We start from the raw sequence: 27,698 nt of genomic DNA, 5'->3' as shown, positions 1-27,698 counted from the left end.
GTCTGCAAGCTCAGGATCTCTACAAATTGCCAAGGCTTGCGCATCAGAGAGGCCAGTTTAGTGTATTTGGTTGCAAAAAAAAACACGGGATATACTAGTTAAGAGTTATCAGCTAGGAATTATTGACATAATCCCAGGCGCTACGGATTGTCTTTGATAGTGGGACGATCACAGTCCCACTGATCAGCTACCGCTATTCGTAAGCGGGGTAGTCCCCAACCAGAAAGGTACTAACCTGCCACATTGACGTCTATTTGCTTCAATGGATGCTTGGGGATAGGGAAAAGGACACTAAGCAGACTGAAGAATCTGAATCAAACAAACGAAGAAAACCAAAATCACAAATCTTGCGATTATCAAACTGGGACGTCAGTACTATCTATCCTTACCTCTTTGATGATCTACACAGATTAATGACCACAGAAAACTAGTTATCATCAACTGGGTGCTCACAAGACTCAACATCTACATAAATGTACTGCAGAAAATAAGACTCGTGTATTTAAAATACTCTTAATTAGAACACTAGCATGTAGCCTCTTTAGAAGTATAATTAGAATATGGCAAGTTCTTTAAAGCAACATTATATATATATATATGTGTGTGTGTGTGTGTGTGTGTGTGTATGTGTGTGTGTGTGTGGGTGTGTGTGTGTGTGTGTTTTCCATTTCAAAATCAAGAAAACAACCGTTGAAAGCAACTGATGAGATGCAATTATTTTTTTATTAATTATATTTTTTTTTACTTTATGAGTAAAAACAACTTTCAAATTATATTTTCCAGCAAGGGACGTTCTCATCAATCGTGTTTCAAGCACACCGTTTCATTATGACAATGGACACGGCAACAACAATTGTGTTAACATACTTTATTATAAAAAAAACTGTAATTTCTTTTACTAAAGCTGAAACATCTAAAGAAAGGTTTTATACCCGAAAATTTAAAGACAAAATTAAAAAGAAAATTAATGAGAAAAATATTTACAATGTATAAGTGACTTTCGATGTCGGTTTCCTTGATTATCAAATTTCAAATTAAAAAAAAAGGATGTTTGAAATAACTGTCCTCATTCTAATTATAATTATTTTAGTTTAGAAATGTTGTCCAGAGTTGCATTTTGAAACAACGCTTTTTTATTGCAGTTGACTCTTCTATTCCTTACTCAGGACCTCATGCGAAAATTTGTTAGGTCCCTGAACTCATCACAAATGACGTTGTCTTCTTCTTGTATATAATAAAGTAGACGCAATTTTCCCCTCTGGACTAAACTGTCGTAGGTTTACACCAACAGATGTCACATAGAAAATTATTGTGTTTACGTCATTAGCCATTACATTATCTATCTATAGAATGCTATTACATACACATTACTTTGTAATATTAAAAGATACTTTTATTCCGAGGACCTTCACGTCCATCCTCGTCTTAACCTACAAAGGAAGTAGCTAAAATTTCATCCTCTCTATACCGAGTCCGCTTACGACACCATTCTACACCGAGTGCATTTATACTTTTCCTTCCTTTCCTGGGTGTTAACCGTCATTAAATGACTACACATTTTCTACACAGACACATATTCTTACCTCTCTCATCCGACACAAGTAATGATTTCTCCCTTTTAAAATATTCGGCGCCGCTGATTGGATGAGAAATATTCATTCTACAATTCCAACGTTCTGTTATTCAGCCATTAAACGAACAGTTCGAAACTAAATCACGACGCCATTTCTCTACGTACGCAATATTCTTACGGTTAATTTACGTATATTTCAGGACATTTTCCCACGAAAAATCTATTACATTTTATTGTTTATTAACGGGGCTCCGTATAAACAATGAGAAAATTGAAGTTGATTTTGAATATGATTGTTATTCTTTGGAGAGAGTAATTTCTAATGTCTATGTATCATTTGCTATTTCGAGAAAAAGAATAATTTACATACTCTAGGACAGCTATTACACATGTATGAAGTAAATGTATCTTTCTTAGGACAGCTAATTTACAGAATGCATATGAAATGATTTTACCTTTTTGGGACGGGTAATTTACAACATATATTTAAAATATGTTTACCTACCTTCGGACGGGTAATTTATATATATATATGAAATAATTTAACATATTCTCGACAGGTATTGTACAACATATATGAAATAATTTCTCTTCCCTCCAAGGCTACCATAATTTTAAGAAAATTGAAATAATTTTTAGAAGATGGGTCATTAGCATTTCCAAATTAATACATAAATACATTGTGTTGGTTAATGAGTTCGCAACCCTTGCTTCACCATAAATTTCAACATTATTGCGTTTATTTCCTTCCTCACTATCGGCACTATTATTGTAAGAAAAATGATGTCATTTTTTGGAAGATGTTTCAGCAGGATTTTAAAATTAATGCATAAATACATTGACACAGTTAAGTTATTAGACAACCCTTGCTTCATTATCAAAATCCACATTACTCTGTTTCATTTTTCCCCACTACCGACAACAATATTTTTTGGAAAAAAGACGTCACTTTTGGAAGATTGCTCAGCAGGCTTTACTAACAAATAAACAAATATGTTGAAAAGATTTGTTATTAAGGCAACCCTTGCTTCACTACAAAATTCCACATTACTGAGTTCTTTCCCTCCTTCCTACCGACACCATAATTTTAAGTGAAGTGATATCATTTCTTGGCCATCTTAGCAGGTTTTCCAAATAATTACATAAATGCATTGACGCGAATGATCATTTGGCAACTTTTACTTTACCTTCATTTTCAATATTAATATAGTTCTCCCCCCCCTTACTAACACAACCGCCAATAACACATTAGTAAGAGAAACGATGTCATTTTCGAAATAGGATTCCATAGTTATTCCATATATTTGGAATATGACATTGTGGGAGATAGCATACTGACCCCAAAATGGACATTACTCTCTCCAGCCCCACCTCAAAAGTGAAGGTTTGTTAATTCCATCAAGATAAAAAAGCAAGATAAGCATGTGTCTTTCTACTCACCACTACAACTGTGACGTCATTCCCAGAAGTTAACATTGAAAATTAAGAAAAATATTGTTGACCACCTATAGAACCTGATAAATTGTCTGGGCTTATTATTTCATTACAAACACACCAATTAATTAACTCACATTTCATTAATTTTCAAAATTCTATGATATGTTACTAATTTTGACAATCATTTTTCATAATTTTAACCCACATTATCGCCCGCCCCTCTTACGAAAAATAATAACTTTGATATATTGTCTGGGTTGATTATTTCATTAAAGAAAACAACAATCAATTAACTCACATTTCATCATTTTTCATAATTCTTGGATATGTTACTAATTTAGAAATCATTTTTCATAATTTTAACCCACATTATCGCCCTCTTACGAAAATAATAATTATGTAATAATATCTGTTAAAAATATACATAAAATAAAGTAATGTTTAAATCTGTTTCCAGCACTGACTTCTTATCCCCCACCCCACTGTTAGAAATACACATCAAATAAATTAATGTCTAAAACCTAAAATTTTGCAGCCATTTCCGGGACTGACTCTATATCCCCCACCCCACTGTTAAAAATATGAATGAAATATAGTAATATTTAACTCGTAAACGGTTTCGGCCATTTCCTGGACTGATTTCATATCCCCCACCTCACTGTTAAAAACATACATGAAATAATGTAATGTCTAAATCGTAGACTGTTTCAGCTTTTATATATTAGATAAAGTAACTTTGAGATCGTAAACTGCTTCAGCCGTTTCTGGGCCTGGCTACGTATCCTTACTTCTTTTAAAAATATATATGAAATAAATATTTTTGAGATCACAAACTGCTTCAGCCATTTCAAGGACTTACTCCATATTCCCCTCCCTGCCTCTTAAAATATATGCTGTGTTGGTTATTTTGTATTTTTAATATACCTGGTAGAAAACTATATTACGCTTACTTGGCATTCTGGCTAAGATCAAAGTGTAGTTTCTGTTCTGGCGCAGCATTTCAGCGAAATCATTTACTGGCCTCTTATCCATAAACAGAAAAGGTGGTGGTAATACTTGGGAGATAAACAGGCACTAATTCACCACACCCCAACCTCACCTAAAAAAAGAAGGTTTGGTAATCCCTGGCGGCCTCTAGAGTACTTTTTAAAGCAACATAATCGTACTTGTTCCTCCCCACCATCATCAACACATGACGTCACTTCCAGAAAATGACTCAGCAGTTTTTCGAAATACATGATTTCATTATAAATTGTTTGTATTTTTTTAATATGGGTACTACGTTGTAGAAGCACCTTATTTAAAAGTCATGCTACTCAAAAAATATATATTTCAAAGCGCAGTTAGTGATTAGGCAACACTTGCTTTACAATAAACTAATCAAGAAATTGGATTGAGAAACAGATAGTTAATGTTAACTAATACTAAACAAAAATAGAGACAATATATGTCAGTTTCTTATTTAATAAATTGTTAGATAAAAGTACAGAATAGTTTAAAATAATACCTTCCCATCTCCATATTAAGAATGGCTTTCTAAATAATAATTTTATTATTTCAGCACGGCCCGTATTCCGTGTGTCATTCCCCCTCCCCGTCTTTAACATATGTATGAAATAAAGTAAATATGAGATCGTAAAAAAGATATATAGGTTTGTTTTCATATTTACAAATTTCAAACCGCGAGTAAAATTTACGTATGATTTCGTTTTTTTTTAATACAAAAACATAAAAGAATGAGTTGGTGTTATCAGTTAGAATTGAAATTAAAAAGAACCGAGCGTTCCAGCCTGAGAAAAAAAAACAAATACATGCGCATGCGCACACAAAAAAAATACAATGTCACCTAATGCTTAATGAACATTTTACATGTAAATTTGCCGATGTCTGTATACGATATACATGCATGTTAGCAAAGATATTATTCGCTATAAACCACCCTTGGTGCATGAATGTTATTTCTTGAGAATTTCAGTGATATGTAACCAGTAGTTTAAGAGTTTACCAGTTAGATATTTACACACACATACGTCTACTGTTTTATTTATATAGATTTGTGATAATATTACACTTAAAAATTACTTTTTTCTAACACGTAAGATAAATTTATCGTTGGCTTAACTGAGACTCCTTTAACGCGTTTTCGAGCACGGTAGCGACCGATAGAGAGGGAAAGAGGGACTTATATCTGTTTTTGTTTTTCATTCAAACATAATTTATATTTGCTATAGGCAAACCGAGGCACACAAGTGTTCTGTAATTATTTCTACAAAAAATAATTACAAGAACACTTGAAAAAAAGAAATTATATTATGATTTTCCTAATCGTAAGTTACATTTCCCGTTGGCTTAATTGTGAGTCCATTAACGCGCTTTCGCGCACGGTAACGACAGAGAGAAACATAGACTTATATCTGTTTTTTTTTTCTTCATCCGAACACACATTTTATTTACTTTACACACACCTAACAATTAAATTTTTAAAAAAAAGCATGCTGTGAAAGTCAAATTTAACTTGATCATACTATTTACAAAACAAAACGCGGTACGTAACAATTTATTTTACATTTTTCATTTCCTAATGACCGTGTTTATAAATTCATGGTACTTGTGCATAATTTGAGCAATACGTAACTCAACGTCTGATCTGCGTTGCTTGGAACACGACGTTAATCGCTGAGCTACGCCGCTTATGAAAGCGTAACAATGCTGCTAAAAAAATTGAAGGAAACACATAAACATAATAATTTTAACAGCAGAAATAAAAATATTAATAATAAACCAAGAAACAACGACCTACAGTAACAAGTTTTTTGTTTTATGTATTTATTTATTTTTTTTTTTTTGTAATATAAGTTTTTTACAGTAAGTTGTTTTGTTTTTATGGTACAACGATATATTCACAATAAAGCGTATAAGCGAAGTTTTTTTTTTTTTTTTTTTAGTTTTTGTGTAACAATTAACAAAACTGTTTTAAAAGATAATATATTATGTTTTTTCTGGACAATATGAGACCGCTTCTTCCGGCGTCATCAAATAGTTTTCAAAACTGGAGATGTTCACTTTTTTGTTTACAGTTTTCAGAAAAAGGCTGTTACAAAGCCGTTCTTAACATGAGGAGGTTGGAGGTGCATTGCGTGCGCGTGCATCTCCACCCACATCCATTCTTCTTAGATCTTCTTTTGGCGATGATGCACTTCTCGCCATAGGAAACGCAGTTTTTTGTTTGTGTTTTGTTTGTTTGTTTGTTTGTTTGTTTGTTTTTGTTTTGTTTTGGGGGGAGGTTGCCACAATTATTTTTTTCTGTGCAGCATAAGACCGCTTCTTCGGGTGTCATCAAATATTTTTCCAAACTGCAGATATTCATTTTTTGGTCTACAGTTTCCAGAAAAGGGCTGTTACAGGTTTGTGCTGCTTAATGAATTTACTGATTTTTATTTCCCTCCAATTTTTATTTCGAAAAGTTCGCCTGCTACTTTGCAGTGCACTGATTGGGTGATCGACGTCTTACGTCACACTACAATCAAGCCCAAGAGCATGACTCATGTTCCAAGCACAGCCGCTCAGACGCTGAGTTACGTCTGCTTCAAATTTTTCAAAAGTACCAAATTCACAATAATTGACATTTAAGGTGTTAACACTCAAAAAACAATGATATCATCTTTTTCCTAACACGTAAGTTACATTTATCGTTGGCTTAATTGTGAATCCATTAACGCGTTTCGAGCACGGAAACCATCGAAAGAGACAGAAACAGAGAGAGAGAAACAGGGAGAGAGAGAGAGATCTGGGGTTGTTTTTTTTTTTTTGTTTTTTTTACATGGAGTTCACCACTTATCAAGGTCCAATGGCCACTCAGGGATAAGGGTTATTGTGTGTACAGTAATCAAACGGATAGTGTAGCAATAGTATTGGAGAATTGGTAAGGTGTCATTACTTAGGAGGGGGGCGGTTCATCAGGAATTTGTTCGTGTTGGACTTGAAGACATCCAGGTTGAAGTCCGGAGGGAAACAGGCAAGCGGAACAGAGTTCCACAGGCGTGCAGTTCTAAGAAAGAAGCTTTGTTCATGGTATCTATGTTTTGATTTAGGCACAGATAGGAAGTGGGGAAAAATATTGACGGTCGTTTCAGCTAGTCGGGTGTTTTTTTGAGAAAGATTGGCGCGGGGGGACCAGAGAATGGGGCTCAGACGAGCACCTGCCATGGAAATAACGATAGAACAATGACAGGCTCGCTACGTCTCTTCTGTGGGAAAGCGGTTGCAGAGTAAACAAAAGGGCATCCCCCACCAAGCCATGGAGTCTATTTTGTATTCTGTCAAGGCAGGATAGGCTGTTTTTAGCAGCCCCCGCCCAGATGTGGCAGCAGTACTCCAGCTTTGGACGTACTTGACTCTTATATAGATAGAGAATTGCATCAGTAGTGAGATATCTTCTGGAGCGGTAGAAGGATCCCACCATTTTCCCAGCAACCTTGGCCACAGACTTGATGTATGTGTTCCATTTAAGATCAGGTGTAAAGGTCAAACCCAGGAGCTTATCAAAGCCTGGGGCCTCCCTTAGACGAGAGCCATCCATTTCAATTGATGTCAGATGGGGATCAGAGCGTTTATGATGTACAGATAGGAGCTTGGTCTTAGATGCATTAAAGGTAACCAGCCACCTCTTTCCCCACTGTACCACACGCTCAAGATCAGAGGAGAGAGAATCAGAGAGAACATAATCATTTACGGCCTTTGATGTGTTGCCATAGATGGTCGTGTCATCAGCATAGATGTCAACGAAAGATTTTAGTATGTTTTTGGGAGATTATTGATGTAGATCAGGAAGAGAGTTGGGCCCAGTATGGACCCCTGAGGGACTCCAGCATTAATACTGTGGGCCTCTGATTTCTGCCCATCAACAACTACTCTTATGAGCCTATCTGAGAGAAATGACTTAATGATAGAGAAAACATTTCCAGTTATACCGTAGCTGGAAATCTTGTGTAGTAGGCCTTCATGCCAAGCCTTATCGAAGGCCTTTGATATGTCAAGAGCAATTGCCCTAGAAATGAAGCCTCTGTCGAGAGATTCGCTAATCCTATGAGATATAACCGTTAGCACATCTGCTGTAGATCTAGCAGAGTGGAAACCATATTGTGTGTCGCTAAGAAGGTTATTTCTGCTGATGGGTTGACTACTTCTCTATTTATTGTGGATTCCAGCAACTTACTCATGACACACAGGAGACTTACTGGTCTGTACTGATAGGGGGATGACTTATCACCTGAATTCTTAAATACAGGGCATACTGATGAGGTTTTCCAGGGTGTTGGGAAGCACTTCTCCTTAAGGCAACGCTTAAACAGTTTGGAAAGTATGGGGGCAAGTTCTGATTGTAATTTTTTTAACACTATAATTGGAATACCGTCGGGACCAGTTGCTTTACTGGAGTCAAGGTTTTTGATTAGCTTGGCGACCTCACGCACAGATATTTGTGTGTTGCATATCGTGTTGTCTGTTATAGGAGGGAATATATTTTTTTTTAATTCGAACACACATTTTAATGTACTTTTGATACACCTAACAATTTAATAAAAAAACAAAAACAAAGATATTGTAAAACTTGAATTTGACTTGAAAATACTATTTTCAAAATAGCATGGTAACATAAATGCATAAGCACCCCTTTATTTTACATATTTCATTTCCTAAGCTCCATTCACAATGATTGAAATTTAGTGTTGTGTAATTATTTCTAAAAAATACAATGAATAAATGTTCCCATGACTAAAAGTTTATTATTTTTTAGTACTTATTTTTTTTTAGAAATCATTACAAAACAATTTAAAATTAAATCGTTGTGAATTTATTCAATGGGCCCTTTGGAAATAAGATATGTCAAATAAAGTGGTACTTATGCACTTATGTTACCGTGCTATTTTTTTTTAAATAGTATTTTCAAGTTGAATTCAATTTTTGAATATTTTTTTGTGAAATTGTAAGGTGAAAGTACAGAATAGTTACAATACACCCGCCAGTTCGGTAACATAAATGCACGCACACTAAGTCAATCCCCCCTTAAAAATATATATAATAAAATGATTATATAAATTCAAGTTTTACTATATATTTTTTTGTCTATTTAATTGTTAGATGAACGTACAGAATAGTTACATAATACCCGCCATCCCGGTAATATAAGTGCATAGGTACGAAAAAGGTTATTTTTGATATCGTATTCAGCTAAATCCATAACAAGCGACACTTAATTACATGATTTCTTTTATTGTCGCTACACCGTAATCACGTGATTAAAAGTTTACCAGACGAAACATTGGGAGGCAAAAGAGTCACGAGGACCAAGATTACATTTACATTGTCCAAAAATAAGTAGTTTTTCGAATAAAAAATCATTATCGATTACCTACGTTATTTGTGAACTATTTGCGTTTACATTTTTAAAAAAATACGTATTATCATTGTATGTGAATAGGTAGTTTTTAGAATATTCATCAATATAATGTTAAATTTTACTATTAGAATAAAAAGTCCCGTTGGGTTAAATCAAGGTGATTAAAGCAAAAAGTCATTTTATAGAAACTACTGTTGCGAAATGAATAAACTAGAAATAAAAATTGCCTTGCATACGTATTTGTGACCTATTTGCATTATAAAAAGACTAATATTTAATAGAAGTTTTCGAGCAATGTATTCATCGACGTTCACTTTTCTTTCTTTTTTTACAGTTTTTTTCTTGATCGACACACACCCTATAACTAAAAGGGGATCTTAAAGGTCCACACGAATATCTTACAAACACAGATGTCTTGCAAAACATCTTCCGCTAACATGTTCATAATCGTTTTCAAAATAATAACATTATTTCAGCATGGTAACAAAAATTACATAAGTACCCAACATTTACATTTTTTCCGACAGACACTGCACACTTAAAACATTTATATTTTTTCCGACCGACACTGCACGCCCAAAATTACAAGGTTGCCATAGTATTTGCGTGTGGGAATCATGACAACGATTATCAAGATTAAATTTGGGGCAGATAATTTGACAACCTGCCCCTCACAAAATAGGATGTCTATTCCGTCATCTGTTCTTAACAGGGGTATGTTGGGGTATCTATTCCTAAAGCCATTCTTAGCATGAGGGTGTTGGGAGTGTCTATTTCAAAAGCCGTTCTTAACATGAGGAGGTTGGGATTTGGTGGTTGGGTGTTGGGCAACACCAACAACAGGCGTACTTAAACTTTTATAAGGGTGCGGCATGCTTCCATTGGGCAAGGTTGGTTAACGGGTCCTGCTAGTTTCTTATAATTATGTGTCATAAAGACCATATATTCGTTCTTTATATCACGTTAATACGACTAAAAAGAAACATTTACTTATCCTTCCATTGGGAAATTTATAGAATACTTTTTTCTCTCTAGCAAAGTGGTTTACAATTTAAAACTTGAAAACACAAAAGAAATTTACATTGTTTACTTTATATGATGTTACGTTTTTTCAAACACTACTATTTTATGTACGGTAAGTTTCCGAACTTCGCTAGTAAGAAAAGCATGAAGAACACCCTCGTTATCCAGCCATAAAATCTGCCCTAGTATTTACTGCTTCCCCAGTTCATTATACGTGCGATATATATGGTCGCATCTCTTTTACGCGACTTTCACGTTTCATTCATTCAATGTTTTTCTACTTCTTTTTTTTAATTGTCAAAAACAGGGGTAATGCCATTATAGATATGATGTGTGAATTCACTTTTTCTTGCCGTCTTTCCTCTTCCTCCGCCTTCGAGTATTTGCCGATTTTTTCCTTGGTCGTAATCCGTTATCAGTGATGCTGAACAAATAAAACGTCTCTTGATATAGAAAGGATACAAGCGACTCTCGCTGAGAGTTTCACTGTTTTGTTTCTGGAGAGAATTGATCCCCACAAGAGAAAGAAACTAATGTTCTCTTAGCTCATTAATTAGTTAACTTATCTTCTTAACACTAATGGTTGAACCAAAAACAGGGGTCGTGGTGCTACATTTCTTTCTTGGCGATTTCAAAGTTTCCTTACAGCATTAGGAGCGATGTTTTCCGTGCGGGTTCTTTGAACAAGCTCGCATTATTGACAGTTTCTTTCGCACGACTCCCATGAATAGCCTCATTTGAAAACCTCGTTTTGTTCCCAGCTCAACAAATGTTACGTCATTCAAAATCTCTGCTTGTCCTTGTTTTGTATATCCTGTTTGATCTATTAGTCTGTGTTTAACCTTCTAGGTAATCTATAAGTCATTGGGAACAATTATTTAAAATTTTCAATTGTTTCAATTTTTGGATATTATTACAGCAGTACTGGAGATGTTAATCGGACCAAAATATAATTTGGAAATAAAAAAGAATTTGAAACTAATTAAATAATTAAAATATCAAAGTTTTCTGCATAAAACAAACCAATAAAATGATTGTCAATGTAAAGATTCTAATTTTATAAAAAAAAAATATCAGTTTCGATTATTTATTATCAAATAGAAAAATTATTAGATAATGAAACACAAATTAAGGTTAGGGTTAGGGCTGACGTTAATTAGTTGTTTGTCGTACAATTAAGCATTTTGATTCGATGTTAAAACTATAAAGTGAATGTAATTATGTAGACTTTAAAAATCCGTAACGTAGCTAAAACTGTAACTTTTAAAATTTAGAGAAGTTTTTATCAAATTACATTTTGACAAGTAAATATTGGAAAAGGAAGTCAGTGATTTTAATGCAATTTCAATTTTGCATTAAGTTTTCACAAGAGAGTATAACAGTTTAGGATTTAAAATTTGATTTCAATTATTACTTTATTAATCCCTAATTATTCTGATTTTTCCTAAATTGACATGATAAAAATAGTGTAAGACCAACTAACAATATTTCTTAAAATGAAATTATCGCTTTCAGATTCTAATACTAGTTTATAAAATTACATAACCTCAATATATTTTTCAGGTCCGTTGGTATCAATTGCACTAATGTTCAAAGCAAGTCATCGACAGATAATAATGTTTGGAGGAATAATTGCCGCTGCATCAGCTGTTGCAAGTTCTTTTGCTCCCAATATAGAAACGTTGATTTTCACCTTTGGAATCTTAGTAGGTAAGATTAACTCAAATACCATCAGTTTCTTTTGTTTTATGTATTATTTTGATTATTAAGACTACGCTTCCTTAGTATAAGTTTCGGGGGTGCGACAATTGAACTTTTCAGATGTATTCTTTCCGAATGTAGGTACCTTTATGTCGAACTCGAGAACTTACGCGCAATTTAAAACAGAACTATTCATTAATTCGCGTTGAAAAAACACAAAAAATTTGCTTTGGAGTTCAAGTCCAATGTAAGCAAATTCTTACTGAATCGTCCTCTTAAATAATCAAATTCTACCCAATTTCCACCATTACCGATTATCACGGTGCTGTATCATCGGCCACGTGACACTCATTAAACCTTATCATTAAGTGGTGTTTCGGGTCTTTATAAGTGGAGAACTTCTAATAAAAAAAAAGTCTTCAACATCCATCAAATATCTGTTAGTAGTATATATATGTACTATGTGGTGCCCAGTTATTACAACCTCTTCTCTTCTTGCCTTTTTGCAGTCTGGATGCCACTTATCAATAGTTGACCAAATCTTTTAAAACTTGTTCCTTTAACATTCATTTAAAGATTGTTGCAATTTTCGCTGATGTTCCTGTTTATAGAAGGTCGAAGGTTACTGTATAAGATCTTAATATTGGAAGGAATATTGCTCAGTGCTTCTTTTGAGGTTCTATTTGCTATTCCATTCCCACAATCAACTATTTCCCCCTCAATCGAGTCATAACACAAAATCTCTTCACCAAACTTGTAATATAATCTCAACAATAAGAGTAGCGTTGTGACAATCTGCACTAGTTGCTTAAAGTTGTGCGTTTGTTGAGACTCAGTAAAAAGAAAAGAAAGTGGAAGAAGGAGAAAGAAGAAAAAGGTTAAAAGGCGGACCTGTACTAGAGTACCCACCCCCTAAATATGCTAGTTTTACACCTTTTTAAAAAGTGTTTCGGCGATTATCATAGATTACAGACTGAAGTATCATATTAACAGAAAAACATTTGAAAAAAAAAAACAAATTAATGGCTTTTAAGAAGGGGGTTCACTTCCTCGTTATAACGTTCTATTTCATTGCTACTTGACTTATTGTCCATTTCTTTACGGACGTGCCACGTGATTAGAACCCCCTCTTAAAAGTCATTAAATTGTTTTTGTGCTTTGTTTTTTTTTCAATTTTTTTTCTGTTGATATGATACTTAAGTCTGTAATCTATGATAATCGTCGGAAAAAAAACTTTTAAAAAGATAAAGGTTAAAAACACGCCTCTTTTATGGTATGGACACTCTCGTACAGATTCGTCGGTTAAAATATGAGAGAAGATGAGATAGTAGTGCATAGTATAGAAGGATAAAAAAGGAAAATAAAACTTTTTTTTAATCCAATACGGATATGGTTTAGTATCTAACACTATTTAATTTCAGTGCCTTTTTGAAATTGATGGGGTTACCTTGTTTAAGTAGAACGTGTCTAATCAGTTTACTGATTAGGGGCGTGATACATGAAAATATTTAAAATATGGGCATGGCTGACTACAGATTGTGTAACAAAATAACCATTATAGATAGACAAAAACTGTGGAGAGTAAGGGATTCAAAGAAGTAGCTCATATGTTCGGCAACAATGACATCCTAAGTAGACTTAGTATAAAATTAAATACAATATAGGAACTATAAATTATAAGTAGTAGATCAGAACATAATTACATATATGCAGACATAGTAACCAAAACAAACGGGCCAAAAATTTCGATAGACTTTATTCCTTAATGTTTTGCAAAGACTAAATGAAACTTTGGTGAATACTGGTTTATTGTGTTTAAAACATCACATCAAAACATGCGAATCTTTGGACTCTTTTCCTATTTTAAAGATAAGTTTGAGATTATCTTTCTTTAGATGTCTTGATACACAGTGCAGATTCGTTTATGAAATCCTGATAAGCTGACCGAAAAATGTTTCTTACTTCCTTCCTGTTTACTAACTGTGTTATGCAAATTAAAATTCAGTCTTGAGACGGATTTCACGACCTTTAAAGGTTTCTTTGATACGGGTTTAAGGTGTAAACCTTTATGCTTACATTTAGAAAAGCGTATTATTTGAGTGACACCGGATACTGTGAAATGTTCAATTATTTTTCGTGAGCAACTTTCTTTTCAGTCGCTACTGTATTTACATTCTATTTTCTTTTTCAAGGCTTTTCTTTGGCAGTGAGCTATTTCACCGTAAATGTTATTCTCGGGCAATATTTCTTGAAAAAACGTGCCCTTGCTCTCGGAATAGCAACTAGTGGTAACGGATTTGGTAGTTTTATGATGAACTACTTATCAACTAAAGCCATATCGTTTTATGGCATGAGATGCACTTTTTTATTACTTGGTGGCCTATTCCTAAACTTGACTGTCTATGGTGCTTTGTGTCGGCCACTCACAAAGGTTATCAAACAAAGTCCAGATATACGTAAGTATTCGTTGCAAAACTCGATTTCTTTTCTAATCTTGTAAAATTATCTTATAATAATAATAATCGCATGGTGACAGTCTGCAGTAGTTGCTTAGTGATGTGTATGTTTGTTGCTAAGAAGAAGAAGGAGAAAAGAGGAAAATCAAAACATAATAGAAAATGAAAGAATGGTTAAGAGGAGGAAGAGGAGAGGAAGAAAAAATTCAAACATAAATAATTCAACATTAACAAAAATATGAACGGCTGAATTACAAAATTATCTTAATTTCATGTAGTTACGGTTATTTTAATTTTCAATTAGCTTTATCCTCTTTCTTTAAATCAAGTAGTGTACTAAACGAATCTTATTCCACTAATTCCAAATACTGTATAGTTTATACAAATGCTGATTGTGAAAATATACTTGTTTTAATAGTTGCGAAAACTTGAACACAGTTTTCGTATATCTTCATGATGATTTGTATATACGAAGGTCGTTCCCAAAGTAAAGCCTCCTATTTTTAACTCAAAAAGTTAAAAAGATGAAGACGGAAACGGTACCATTAAAACGCGCGGCTTTTTGTGTTCTAGAATTTATTTTTCTACATAGTCACCACTATTCTCAATGCACATTTGTCAGTGATGAACGATGGCTGTGCGCGGGCGTCCAGAGCACGCTTTGTCATACGAGTGGCATTCCAAAAGTAAAGTCGCTTTATCTTAACTAAAAAAAGTTGAAGAGTTACGCAGACAGAAATGGTATCATTAAAACGAGCGCTCTTTTGTGCTTCAAAATTTATTCTTCTACATAATCAGCATTATTCTCAATGAATGCTTGCCATGAATTCAATGACGTATCCCTGTTTCTGGCGCACGTCTATGACAGAGGTTGCTTTCTTAGAGTTTCACGCTGTCAATACATTCAATAGAGTAATGAAGCATAAATTGATTCATCATAGCAATGCAATTTACAATCCTTTTTAATCTATTCACGTGAAATCAAAAATAGGGGGCATTGCTTTTGGAACGCATGTTGTATTATTGAAACTACCCCAATAATTGTTTTAAAAATCTAAAAAAAAAAAAAAATAACGAAAAACATCCAAGATCATGAAACATTTATAAGTGAGATTCTATTTTTTAGTCCAGTTATATTTTTGAATATTTCAGTTCTGCATCTCTAGAAAATTAAAATTGTGGTTTATATATGTTATGAGCTTAAAGGAACAAAAGAAATAACATGAACAGCAGGTAATTGGCAATAAATTGTATTAAGAGAAAGTACAGAAGTAATGGATTCTCAGGGATTGCTTCCTCGATGAGCTTCTCTTCCCACTACTACTTATTCATTATAACGACTCTACTCATAGTCGAAGTATACCATGCAGTGATAGACCCCTCATTTTAGCCTTACTCTGTATAGAGTAAATATTGAGGAGGAGTTATCGTTATTAAGTCCGTGACCTTTTGTCTTTGGAGTTTCTATGTTCTTAAGCAGCATCAGAACAGAAAACGTGTCAAATACAGGTAAATAAATATGATTAACATAAACCAAAGACCACACAAAGAAAAATGAACCGCAACTACTTTACACATATAGAACATTTTTATAGAGTCATACCATCGATTTTCCAAACATTTTGTATGCTAATAATGGAAATCTGTTTGAATGAAAATATACTGAACAGATTTTTATGAAATTTGGAACATAGATAATTTAAGTTTATAATATATGTTACATAACTGGACATTTGACATAATTATTTCCAAAACAATTCTGAAGACACCATTAGATTTCCCAGGAGAGAAAGAGGGGATGGATAAGAAACGAGAATATTAATGATATTCCACTAATGATTTAATTTACGCTCATCTCGAATTTCTATACAATTATCTATTTTCTGTTTAGAGAATAAACGAACTTCTGTTGACGAAATGGAAGGGGCTCCAATTCTTGGCTTTGAAGCAGAAAACAAGGAAACGCGAGAAAAATGTGTAAGTTTATACAATCAACGGTTATTCTATATAGTATATAGGTTTTCTTTATTGTCTTGTTTTTGTCCTCGTTTTTTCATATAGTTGTTTCCTTTTATATTGACACATTTGGTATCTCGATTAGTGAACGTGATGTTACTATGACATGAACTAATAACTGAATTGTGTCAAGCATTTGATTATTAAAGAAGTGGTATTTTGACCAGTATCATGTATTAAAGAACTGTTCTGTTTTCAAATCTCCGAAGCAACGGCATGGTAAACAGCTAATGATTCCACTTCTTATTTCATGTTTTAGGATTAGTCCACCAGCTTAATCTTTCACGGATGATATAGATGATTTACCGTGATATCTGACTTTTTTCATTTTAAGCTTAAATTTAAGACATTATCACCACACAAAAGAAAGGCCAGGTATATAAAATCAACAGCAGGTTCTTTGATATGACAGAGACTCGTTCGAAATGTTTAGTGTTTTAATTCAAGTCGTTATATATAAAAATCTATATAATTATAAAACTCAAATGATCTTGTAACAATGTGTGTTAGCCCACTTTCCGGTTTACGACATCCGATTATGCATGCGCGCATGACCTGCCCACTGAAATATTAATTAATTTTAAGTTTTGAGACATTGTGTTGAACAAAGATGGCGGCGTAGTTCAGATCAGTAACCAAGATAGCGGCCAAGAATCAAATGCGGTCCGTGGCGTAGTTAACTGTTAAGTTCTGAGATATTGTGTTGAACAAAGATGGCGGCGAACTGATTGAATCCAAAATTCGACAATTTTTATAATAATCTTTAAACGTTTCATTGGTTGTTTAGCACAACCGTTGGTTATAAAAATGATTGGCGAATCCATTCGTCTCATTACAAGTCCATTGTGATGGGGTGTGTCTCCTCGCGGCTTTGGCTGAAGGGAGACAGGGTAGTACACGTCAAGGATTCGTCACTTGACACTCAGCCCAACAGGTAAGGGGCCGGGAACCGGCCCAGCACCTGTTGGACTGAGGTACGCCGCCTGGGTAATACCTAGGAGGTCCACCCTCCCAGGCCTTGCCACCGGGCTTTCCGGTGGAGCAAGTGCATTCATTGCTGTCTGAGGCGCCCCTACCGGGGAATGCCGACGGGGTTACTCAGTCAATTTTTAAAATTGCAGGAGTGCCCCTTCTTTAGGGGAGTCTGCGGGGTTCCCACTTTCCGGCCTTGTGCCACATATTGCTGATGTGGGCAACAATTAAATATATACCCCCACCAGTCCTCTGATGGGGAAGGTCTCCTAGCGGCTTCGGCTGCAGGGAGATAGGGTAGTAGTACTCGTTAAGGATTCGCCACTTGACACTCAGCCCAACAGGTGAAGGGCCGGGAACCGGCCCAGCAGCTGTTGGACTGAGGTACGCCACCCTCATAGGCCTTGCCACGTGGCTCTCCGGTGAAGTAAGTTCATTGCTTACTTCCTGAGGCGCCCCTACCGGGAATGCCGACGGGGTTACTTAGTCAATTTTTTCAATTTGAGGAGTGCTCCTCCTTTAGGGAATCTTGCTGGATCCCCACTTTTCGGCCTTGCGCCACATTTTGCCGAGGTGGGCGGCAAATAAATAAATAACTACCCTCATCAGGAGTCAAAAACATTTTGCACACACCCTTTTTTTATATAATTGAAAAATCCTTTCGGATTCAATTTTGGTTTCACTTGAGAAAAGGAAAGAAAAATAAATAAATAAATAAATAAAAATAAATGAACAAAGAAAAATAAACCAATAAAATAATTGTTCTTTTGTTGTTGTTTTTTTTTGTTTTTTTTTCTTCTAGTTTTGGGGGAATTTGTCTTTATTCTCATTGGTCAAAAAGAATTATTAAAATATTGGTATAATATGTACAAAAAGAAGCCATTTTTATACATATAAAAATAAGCACTTTTCAAATATATATACATACAAATAGAATACTTTTCAAATACATATAAACATATGCACAAAAATTCACAAATATACATTTTTTTGTTTTGTTTTATCAAATATTTGCCAAAAAATGTTACAAAAAAGAACTATTTGACAAATAGGAAGTTTACAAAAAGGTTTGAACAAGTGACTTTTTTTGTAACAAAAACTGGAAACATTATGTTAGGTATTAGTTGGTTAATTTGGTTAGAAAGGTAGAAATGGCCGCAGTATAACGTCGAGCCCGGGACAATTTACAATTTTTTTTGTGTGTGTGATTTTGACTGTTCATGCTTCTCCTTTTGGGTTTCTGAAAAGAGATTTATTCATAATTAGATTCCAAAAAGTTCGGTTATTAAATGTCTTGATTTTATTCTTTTTATAGGTTTAGTGAAAATGTCGGTTATATTACTTTCAGACGTCACATAAGTAAGAGTAATGGATTTTTTCCTTATTTCATCCCTTATAAAATGATATCTGATATCAATATGCTTCGACCTTTGATGAATCATAGAATTATTTGCTAATAAGATACTGCTCTGATTATCACAATGAATTACTATAGGTTTTTTACTTAGATCTGGTTTTAAAATACATTTTAGAAGGGTGTTCAGAAAAATTGCCTCCTGCGCGGAATGAGTAAGAGCAACATATTCTGCTTCACAAGTAGAAAGGGCAACAATTTGTTGCTTTTTAGTTTTCCAGGAGATCATAGGTCCAGTCTTTGACAGTCTAAAACAATACTCCGCTATACTCTTTCTATCCTCAGAGTTAGCCCAATCTAAATCCGAAAATCCTTCAAAATTTAGAGAATATGTAGATTTTTTTAAAACTTGAAGATTGTTCCTTGGTTCCTTTTAGATAATGAAGGATTTGTTTTGCACGATTAAGGTCTTTAATTGTCGGTTTCGATAAGATTTGAGATAGCTTTGTTACAATGTAACATATGTCAGGCCTTGTTGCGGTCATCAAGTAGATGAGGCTCCCTACCATTTCCCTGTATATTCGGTTATCTATGAATTTTGTTTCGGTCCCTATATTTTTATTTATGTCCATTTCGACGGGAGTTGAACGCGGCTTACAATCTTGCATTCCGAACATGAGCAGAATGTTTTCAATGTATCGTGATTGGTTCATAGTTATATTTTCATTTTCACAGGTAAATTTTATACCGAGGAACCATGACAGTTGTCCAAGATCGGCCATTTTAAATTTTTTTATTTAATGCATTTTTAACATCTTTTAAAGTGTTGTCACAGTTTGAGGCGAGTAATATATCGTCAACCCAAAAAAACAAAATCAACAATTTATTACCTACATTTTTGGTATACATGCACGCGTCTACGGGACATTGTTTGAATTCCTGTTCTATTAAATAATTATGGAGTGTTAAATTCCAATTGTGTGTACTTTGTTTTAGTCCATATAACGATTTATTTAATTTCCACACTCAATTTTTATTTTTCATTTTAAATCCGTCTGGAGGGTAAATGTAGATTTCACAGTCAATCGGAGCATTTAAATAAGCATGTTTTACATCCATTTGATGTATTTTTAAATTGTATTGAGTGGCAAGTTGTAATAAAATTCTAATTGTCGTTAAATTTGTCGTTGGTGAAAATGTTGCAAAATATTCCACTCCAGAAATTTGTGAGAAACCTTTTGCCACAAATCTTGCTTTAAAAGTTTCACTGCCAGAAGCTGTGATTTTTTTGGAAAAACCTCAGCGTGAAGAAATCATATTTTTATCTGTTGGTTTTGCCACTATTTCTTATGTGTTATTTTCAGATAAAGCTTTCAATACGGATACCATAGCTTGTTCCCATTCTTGGTGATTTTCTGAATTAATCGCCCCATTATAACTTTCCGGTGCGCTGTTCAACGAATAACAGTAATCCACGGCGTAATCTTGTATCTTTTCAATTTGTAAGAAGTCTGGTCTTTATCGCTCCCTTATTGGGTATCGACGTGTCTGGTTAATATTTTCGTCAGAAGTACTGTAATTGTCATCGTTATTAATATTTTCAATGTGATCGATTAAGACGTTAGGTAATATTTTACGTTTTTCATCCACTGGATCGACATTTTTTAAATTTAACCCTTTTATGGCATTTTGAGCTGCAAAGTAGATTAAGTATGCCGGGCTATTTTTATCGTAACCTACGAAAGTACCTTTTTCGCTTTTAGTATTTAGTTTACTAGTGTTTTCTATAAATGCATAACAATCAGAACCAAATAGATGCATTCTGCGTATTTTAGGTTTTACACCTCAAAACGCTTCATACGGCGTTTTTCCTAACCTCTTATTGAACGATCTATTTCTGATATATGATGCTGCCATTAAAGCGTATGTCCATAAACTATGCGCTAATTTCGATTCGATAAGTAGGTATCTTGTCATCTCAAAAAGGGTTCGCCATGCCCTTTCAGCTGTGCCATTTTGGAAGGGGGAATATGGCGACGATTTCTCGTGTTTAATACGGTGGTTAATTAATAGAAGTTCAAAGTTTTTACTAGTAAATTCAGTCCCATTGTCTGAACGAATACATTTTACTGAACCGTACGGGGCAACGTCAGCTAAATATTTCTTAGTAGCGAGGATAGTGTCGGATTTGTTTTTTAGAAAATAAACCATAATTAAACCGGAAAAATCATCAATAAAGTTCAAAACGTACATTAGATTATTTCTCCCCGTCGGGATGATCGGACCTGCTAAGTAACAATGCACAAGTGAGAGAATTTTCATAGCTTTTTTGTCTGGCGTTCGGCTTATATCTTTTGTCATTTTCCCCTGTGTACACACATCACAATTTGGGAGATCGTCTGAAGGTATTATTCTCATGCCTTCGACTACATTTGGTAATTTTTTAATATAAGCTGTATTGCAGTGTCCTAGAATTTTATGCCAGGTTTCCAAGTCGTGATAGGCAGTTTTTGAGGGAACTATACTTTTTAAATAATATAGTCGGCCATTTTCTTTAATGTCAAATACAGTTCGATTGGGGTATATCAATTTTGATGTATTTTGGCCAAATTGTATATTCGCGCCTTGTTTAATTGCAGCCTGCACGGAAAATATGTCTTGCTTAAATGTAGGTATGAACAGAGCATTTTTTAGAATACAGTTACAGATTTCGCCTTTATTATTTTTTAGGGATATTTTAGCATCGCCTCTTTTCAAGACTATATCATTTATTTGACTACCGTCAGCAAGTTCGACAAAATGACTTTGAGGATTAAAGTTTGAATCAAAATTAATAAAATCAGATTCCTTGGTGATAACGTGCGCTGTAGCACCACGGTCTACAAGGAGATTTTTACCGTTTGTGGTATTGTCAAAGTTACATGTGAACAGAAGTGTACGTTCTCCTGTTGTATATTGGTTTATATTGGGGGAGATGATATATTAAAACGTATCATGTCTTATCTAGTGGATGTAAGATATTATTCTTTTAACAAACAGATAATAAACGTATAAATCGTATGTATGTTGTTTAGCTAGGAAGACATGATATTGACGTGTAAACTGAATCATGTTGTATCAGACTTATCACACGGGATATTTTTACAGCTCATATATAAGAAGAATAATATATGCTTCATAACTTTTTCTGGAAGAGTTCTTCTGTATCTTCCCACTGCTCCGTGGCGAACCATGAAGTGATCAGCACCATTTTTGAGACATCTGTTCTTATTTGTAAAACCATTAAAACAACTCTTTATATTTTTATAATATAAATTTATTACAGTTGTCTCAAATGGTTTTCACAGGATCTGCAGTTAGTCTACATTTTCTGTGCATATAGATCGCTCCCAGCTGTCTGTCCACCCTTGTCTAGACGTCTGTCTGCTCTGGTGGTCAATCCTCAACTCCCTGAATCTATCCAAAACTAAGTACATCACACGTCACCTAATTACGTATCTCAGACCACATAATGTTTCCATCTAGTTATTTCTTTATCCAAATCCAAAAGAATGTTTACATCTATTTTCTATTTTCGCATTCCTTTTGCGATTTACACGTCAATCATTTCTTTCTCAATTTAATTGTTTATTCTTCTAATCATAATAACTAATCCAGCGAGCATCCGCCTTGCCACTGGGCTTTCCGGTGGAGTAAGTTCATTGCTTATTTCCTGAGGCGACCCTACCGGGAATGCCGACGGGGTTACTCAGGCAATTTTTTCAATTGCAGGAGTGCTCCTCCTTTAAGGGAGCCTGCTGGATCCCCACTATTGTGCCACATTTTGCCGAGGTGGACGCCAAATAAATAACTACCACCACCAGTTCTCTGATGGGGAAGGTCTCCTAGCGACTTTGGCTGCAGGGACACAGGGTAGAATAGTCAAAGATTCGTCATTTGACACTCAGCCCGACAGATGAGCGGCTGGGAACCGGCCCAGCACCTGTCGGACTGAGGTACGCCGCCTGGGTAATGCGTAGGAGTTCTACCCTCCCAGGCCTTGCCACTGGGCTTTCCGGTGGGGTAAGTTCATTGCTTATTGCCTCGGGCGACCCTACCGGGAAATGCCGACGGGGTTACTCAGGCAATTTTTTCAATTGCAGGAGTGCTCCTCCTTTAGGGGAGCCTGCTGGATCCCCACTATCCGGCTTTGTGCAACATTTTGCCGAGGTGAGCGGCAAATAAATAACTACCCTCACCAGTCCTCTGATGGGGAAGGTCTCCTAGCGGCTTCGGCTGCAGGGAGACAGGGTAGTAGTAGTATTCGTCAAGGATCCGTCACTTGACACTCGGCCTGACAGGTGAGGGGTCACTAGGCTTTCCGGTGGAGTAAATTCATTGCTTACTGCCTGGGGCGACCCTACCGGGAAATGCCGACGGGGTTACTCAGGCAATTTTTACAATTGCGGGAGTGCCCCTCCTATAGTGGAGCCTGATGGATCCCTACTTTCCGGCCTTGTGCCACATTTTGCCGAGGTGAGCGGCAACTAAATAACTACCCCCATCAGGAGTCAAATACATTTTACAGTTATTATTTCGAAATTATTATTTAACATGGGAAGAGTGGGGTTTAAAATAACTTAAACGTAATACAGAAATGAACGATGTAAAAAAGCAGATATATCAAAATCTGAATTTAACTATTATAAGTATTATGGTATTTGTTCAGTGCATATATATATATATATATATATATATATATATATATATATATATATATATATATATATATATATATATGCACATAAAGTTATGAACAGAGATACGTTTCTGGATCTTATAAAGAACCCTCAAATGGAACAGAGATTCTCTGGCTCAAATGTGACATCAATACTCCGTGCATGGTCTAATAGTAGATTTGTAGAAAAGGGATTTGCCTCAGATGTGAGAAAGTGTTCAGAGCAATAGAGAGAATCTAATTTACGAGAGGCAAAAAGAGAAATAGATCTAATATATGAACTCCAAGAAACCGTTGATGAAAAAGAAAGACCAAGAAATTTCATAGTTGATTTCTTCTCAGGAGCAGGATCATCCATGAGTATCTGATAAAGAAAATGGACACGTCTATGATCGAAGGATACAAATTGAGTCTTAACAGTATTAAACAAACCGGGCCATTTCGTACCTGTACCTATAACTGAACACAAGTCAACTTCTAGATTAGCTGCATATGGTAGCTGATACAATGGAGATAGACGAGAAGTAGCACCGGAATAGAGAATGGTATCATCAGCATAGATGTTAATCTTCTGAAATTATATTCTTTGGAAGATCCTTGATATAGAGACGAAATAGAGTTGGGCCTAGAATCGATAGCGTTGATAGGAAAAGAGAATGAAGAGACGCCATCCAGAGTTACTCGCAATCTTTGATCAGAAAAAAAGACTTAATGATGTCAAGAATGTACCACCAATATCATAAATCTGAAATGTATGTGCAAAACCAGAATGCCACACTCTGTTGAATGCCTTCCAAATGTTAAACACAATGACCCCTCACCCTCTTGAATATTATCAATATATTATATCATTATATGGAAAAATATACTATAATATATTACTATGTGAAAAAATGTATATTAATGTATGATGAACACATTCTGCCATTTGGTTTCATATAACACACATATTGCATACTTAACCTAGTGTCATATATCCAGACGTACCTTGCTGTCATCATTACATTTAATATTTAAGCTCACATTTGTTATTCGCGTCTTTATTTACTGGTGGTCGTTCTTTTTGTGAGCGCTTTGCTCTAGTAATCCAAGATAGAAGAAATACATGTCACGTAATTTTTTTATTCTTTACTCAACAAAAATCTGATGGAAAAAAAGAGATCCATTTTTTCGATGTGATCTTTATTCCAAATCATTGACTAGTGTGTGTTTACATAGATATATAGATAGATAAATTGAAGTCACTAATTAGTTATATTTTGTCAGCCCATCTCATTATACATCTACGCCCTTTAGTGCTTCCAAAGGGAGTAACTGCTTGTTATCACTCTCTCTTTTTGATTATGTGACGCCATATTCCTTTTTAATACATGCCAGGTAATTTTTATCCAGGGCTAAGCGAGTTGACCTTTTTTTGACCTTTCAGATATTATATTTATATCATTCTTAGCAAACTAAATTATATACTCAATGATCTCCTCGTTTAATATGTAATAATGAATTGTGGGAAATATCATTGAACTACTACCATCAAAGTAATTGCTGGGTCAAATGAATATCTGAATAATCTAATTCTGATAAAAACTGTTTGCCATTAGCTTAATGAAGCCAAATATCATGGAAGGGCCGCCGTGAGCTTCCTTTGAGCTCAGCGAGGACGGAAACACGCGTAGAGCAAAAGGGCAAAAGCTCGCTCGATCTTGATTTTCAGTACGACACCCCAAGCCTGAAGTCAAGTGTTTCAACTATTTTGTTTGACAATTAAACAACGAATAAGAACAAAAGTTATGAATTAAATATTAAAGGGGTTTTTTCCGTTACTAAGTAAGCCCAATTGAATAAAAGATGGTCGTATCAATATTATATTACTTAGTTTGTCAGCACAAGAAGTGGAAACTCAAAAGACAACTCTTTATTACGACTTACTCAGCTCTGTACAAATGTTATACTAGTAAGGCAACTACTTCTAATCATAATTGTTTCGCTTAACCTTTTTCCTTTTGGTTTTACGAATTAAAAATATATTATTTTTAGGATGACTTCAACCGACGCATCAGTGAAAATATTGAGCCGTTGCCTAAGACGTTGCGGGTGAGGCAATCAATTACTTCAGAGATAATGCCGAATGAGATTTACAACCGAAAATCTAATTATTGCGATGCAACAATCTTTAAAAACAAATGCTTTTATCTATTGTTGGCCACTTACACAACACATGCAGGTAAGTAATTACTTAACTGTTTCTTAACTAGTAATTAGTAGTAATTAATAATCATTATCTAACTAGCATACATATTCCATCAATAACTGTGTCGTTTTATTTCATAAAAGTGTTTTCTTGTTATTTATGTTAAAACCTGATATGCTAATTGTGAACCACGATTCCGTCTAATGTTAATGACAACATTTATAAATAAATGCTTTGTTAATAATAAACATAAGATGCGCATGTGTGAAAAAGATGTGTATCTTTAATGACGTCATTAATATGTTGTTTATTTTACAACGGAGTCACCACTAGTGAGCCTATTTCAGAGGAGAGTCATTCATATCAATTGAGGCTAAGTGGGGATCAGAGCATTTATGGTGAAAAGATAGAAGCTTGGTTTTTGATGCGTTAAAATTAACCAACCACCTTTTTTCCAATTATCTCACATGCTCAAGGTTCGAGAAGAGAGACCCTGAGAGATCTTGGTCGTTGTTTGCATTTGAAGTGTTGCCATAGATGGTAGCGTCGCCTGCATATATATCGGTAAATGAACTTAGAATGTGATTTGAGAGATCATTGATTAAGAAAAAAAAGAGAGCTGTGCCCAAGAGAAATCGATTCTTGAGGTAAGCCAGCATTGATATTTTGTATGTATTATTTGGATTCATTGGATCACTGTTCCATCTTGAGTGTGATTTTCGATGTAACCTCCGACCTTGTTTAGGTTTATTTTATCGCACTCAGGAATGTTTCTGTCTAATTCGGGAATTTGGACGGAATTTCCATCAGAATCCTTTATTTATTTTGCAGGGGTAGCGTGCTCTTGTTCCGTCATCCATGACCAAATAGAGGTCCTAAGTAATTTGCAATTGTACTTTTCGGTCGCCCACACTAAGAACTGATCCTTCAACATTCAGAAGAATATCACTTTTTACAATTCATTTTTCCAAGTACTCTAACCACTAAGCCATGGGTTGCAGGACAGAAACCATATTGCTTGTCACTGACGATGACGAGGTTGTTTTTGCAGAGGTGGTTGAGAATTTCTCTATTCAAAATAGATTCAAACAACATACTCATGGCACATAGAAGAATAATTGGTCTGTACTGAGATGCAGAAGACCGATCTCCAGTATTTTTATGGAGTTTTCCAACGTATTGGAAAGTACTTGCCATTTAGGTATCGCATGAACAGCTTTGCAAGAATTAGTGCTAGTTCTAATTGCAGCTTTTTGATTACTATAAGTTGAACATTGTCAAGACTAGTTTCTTTGCTGGTATCAAGGTTCTTGATGTGTGGCAACATCTTGAACGGGTATATAGATGCTGCTCAGATTATTTTCGTTCTTGGGAGGAAATTCGGGAGTTTGAAGGCCCAGATAACATAGGGTTGAATTTGCTGCAAAGTTTTTGGCAAAGTGTTTGGCTTTGTTAGGTGCTGATGAAATAACCTCAGACTCGTTGATGAGTGTTGAAATAGAGGATACGCATCTATTAAGGATCGTTTTGTTATTCGCTAAGATTTATGGGAACCAAGTTTTTGTTCTACTTTGGACTTGATGGGCTGAGCATATAGCTTTCTTGTGTTTTCTATAATACTTTTGCAATCATTGCTGACAGTTCTAAAGGCGATTTTAGTTTCAAAACATCTATTACGTTTAAAGCAATTGAAGTAGTGATTTATGTGTGCAATGGTGACAGCACATTCAAGGGTGTACTATTGATGGCTTTTGTTCGGTTTCTGTTCGAATTTCTTGGGGGGTATTTAGCTGTCTATGCCGATTGTTAACCAATCAGTTAAGTAGGATGCTATATTGGACACATTCGTTTTAAGCATAGAGCA

The 27,698-nt window shown here is 34.9% G+C and overlaps 2 protein-coding genes across 16 annotated transcripts in view; one reads left to right on the top strand and one right to left on the bottom strand.

Moving 5' to 3' along the window:
- LOC145277995 (monocarboxylate transporter 14-like) overlaps positions 1–27,698 on the bottom strand; it is a 238,600-nt gene that overhangs the window by 120,500 nt on the left and 90,402 nt on the right. The gene's annotated exons all lie outside the window — the stretch shown is intronic.
- The window catches only part of LOC145277993 (monocarboxylate transporter 9-like), a 58,539-nt gene that overhangs the window by 4,163 nt on the left and 26,678 nt on the right, over positions 1–27,698 (top strand). For 4 of the 5 annotated variants that reach the window (XM_080130143.1, XM_080130145.1, XM_080130142.1 and 1 more), the window contains 4 exons: positions 11,994–12,140; positions 14,324–14,587; positions 16,479–16,564; positions 25,681–25,867. In XM_080130143.1, coding sequence (XP_079986269.1) covers positions 11,994–12,140; positions 14,324–14,587; positions 16,479–16,564; positions 25,681–25,867 — 684 coding nt within the window. The remainder of the gene's footprint in view (positions 1–11,993; positions 12,141–14,323; positions 14,588–16,478; positions 16,565–25,680; positions 25,868–27,698) is intronic. The other variant, XM_080130144.1, reaches the window with a different exon arrangement.

This window comes from Euprymna scolopes, chromosome 6, assembly GCF_053919585.1.
Source record: "Euprymna scolopes isolate OS-2025 chromosome 6, ASM5391958v1, whole genome shotgun sequence".
Taxonomy (NCBI): domain Eukaryota; kingdom Metazoa; phylum Mollusca; class Cephalopoda; order Sepiida; family Sepiolidae; genus Euprymna; species Euprymna scolopes.
This window is presented reverse-complemented; position numbering and strand designations above follow the sequence as displayed.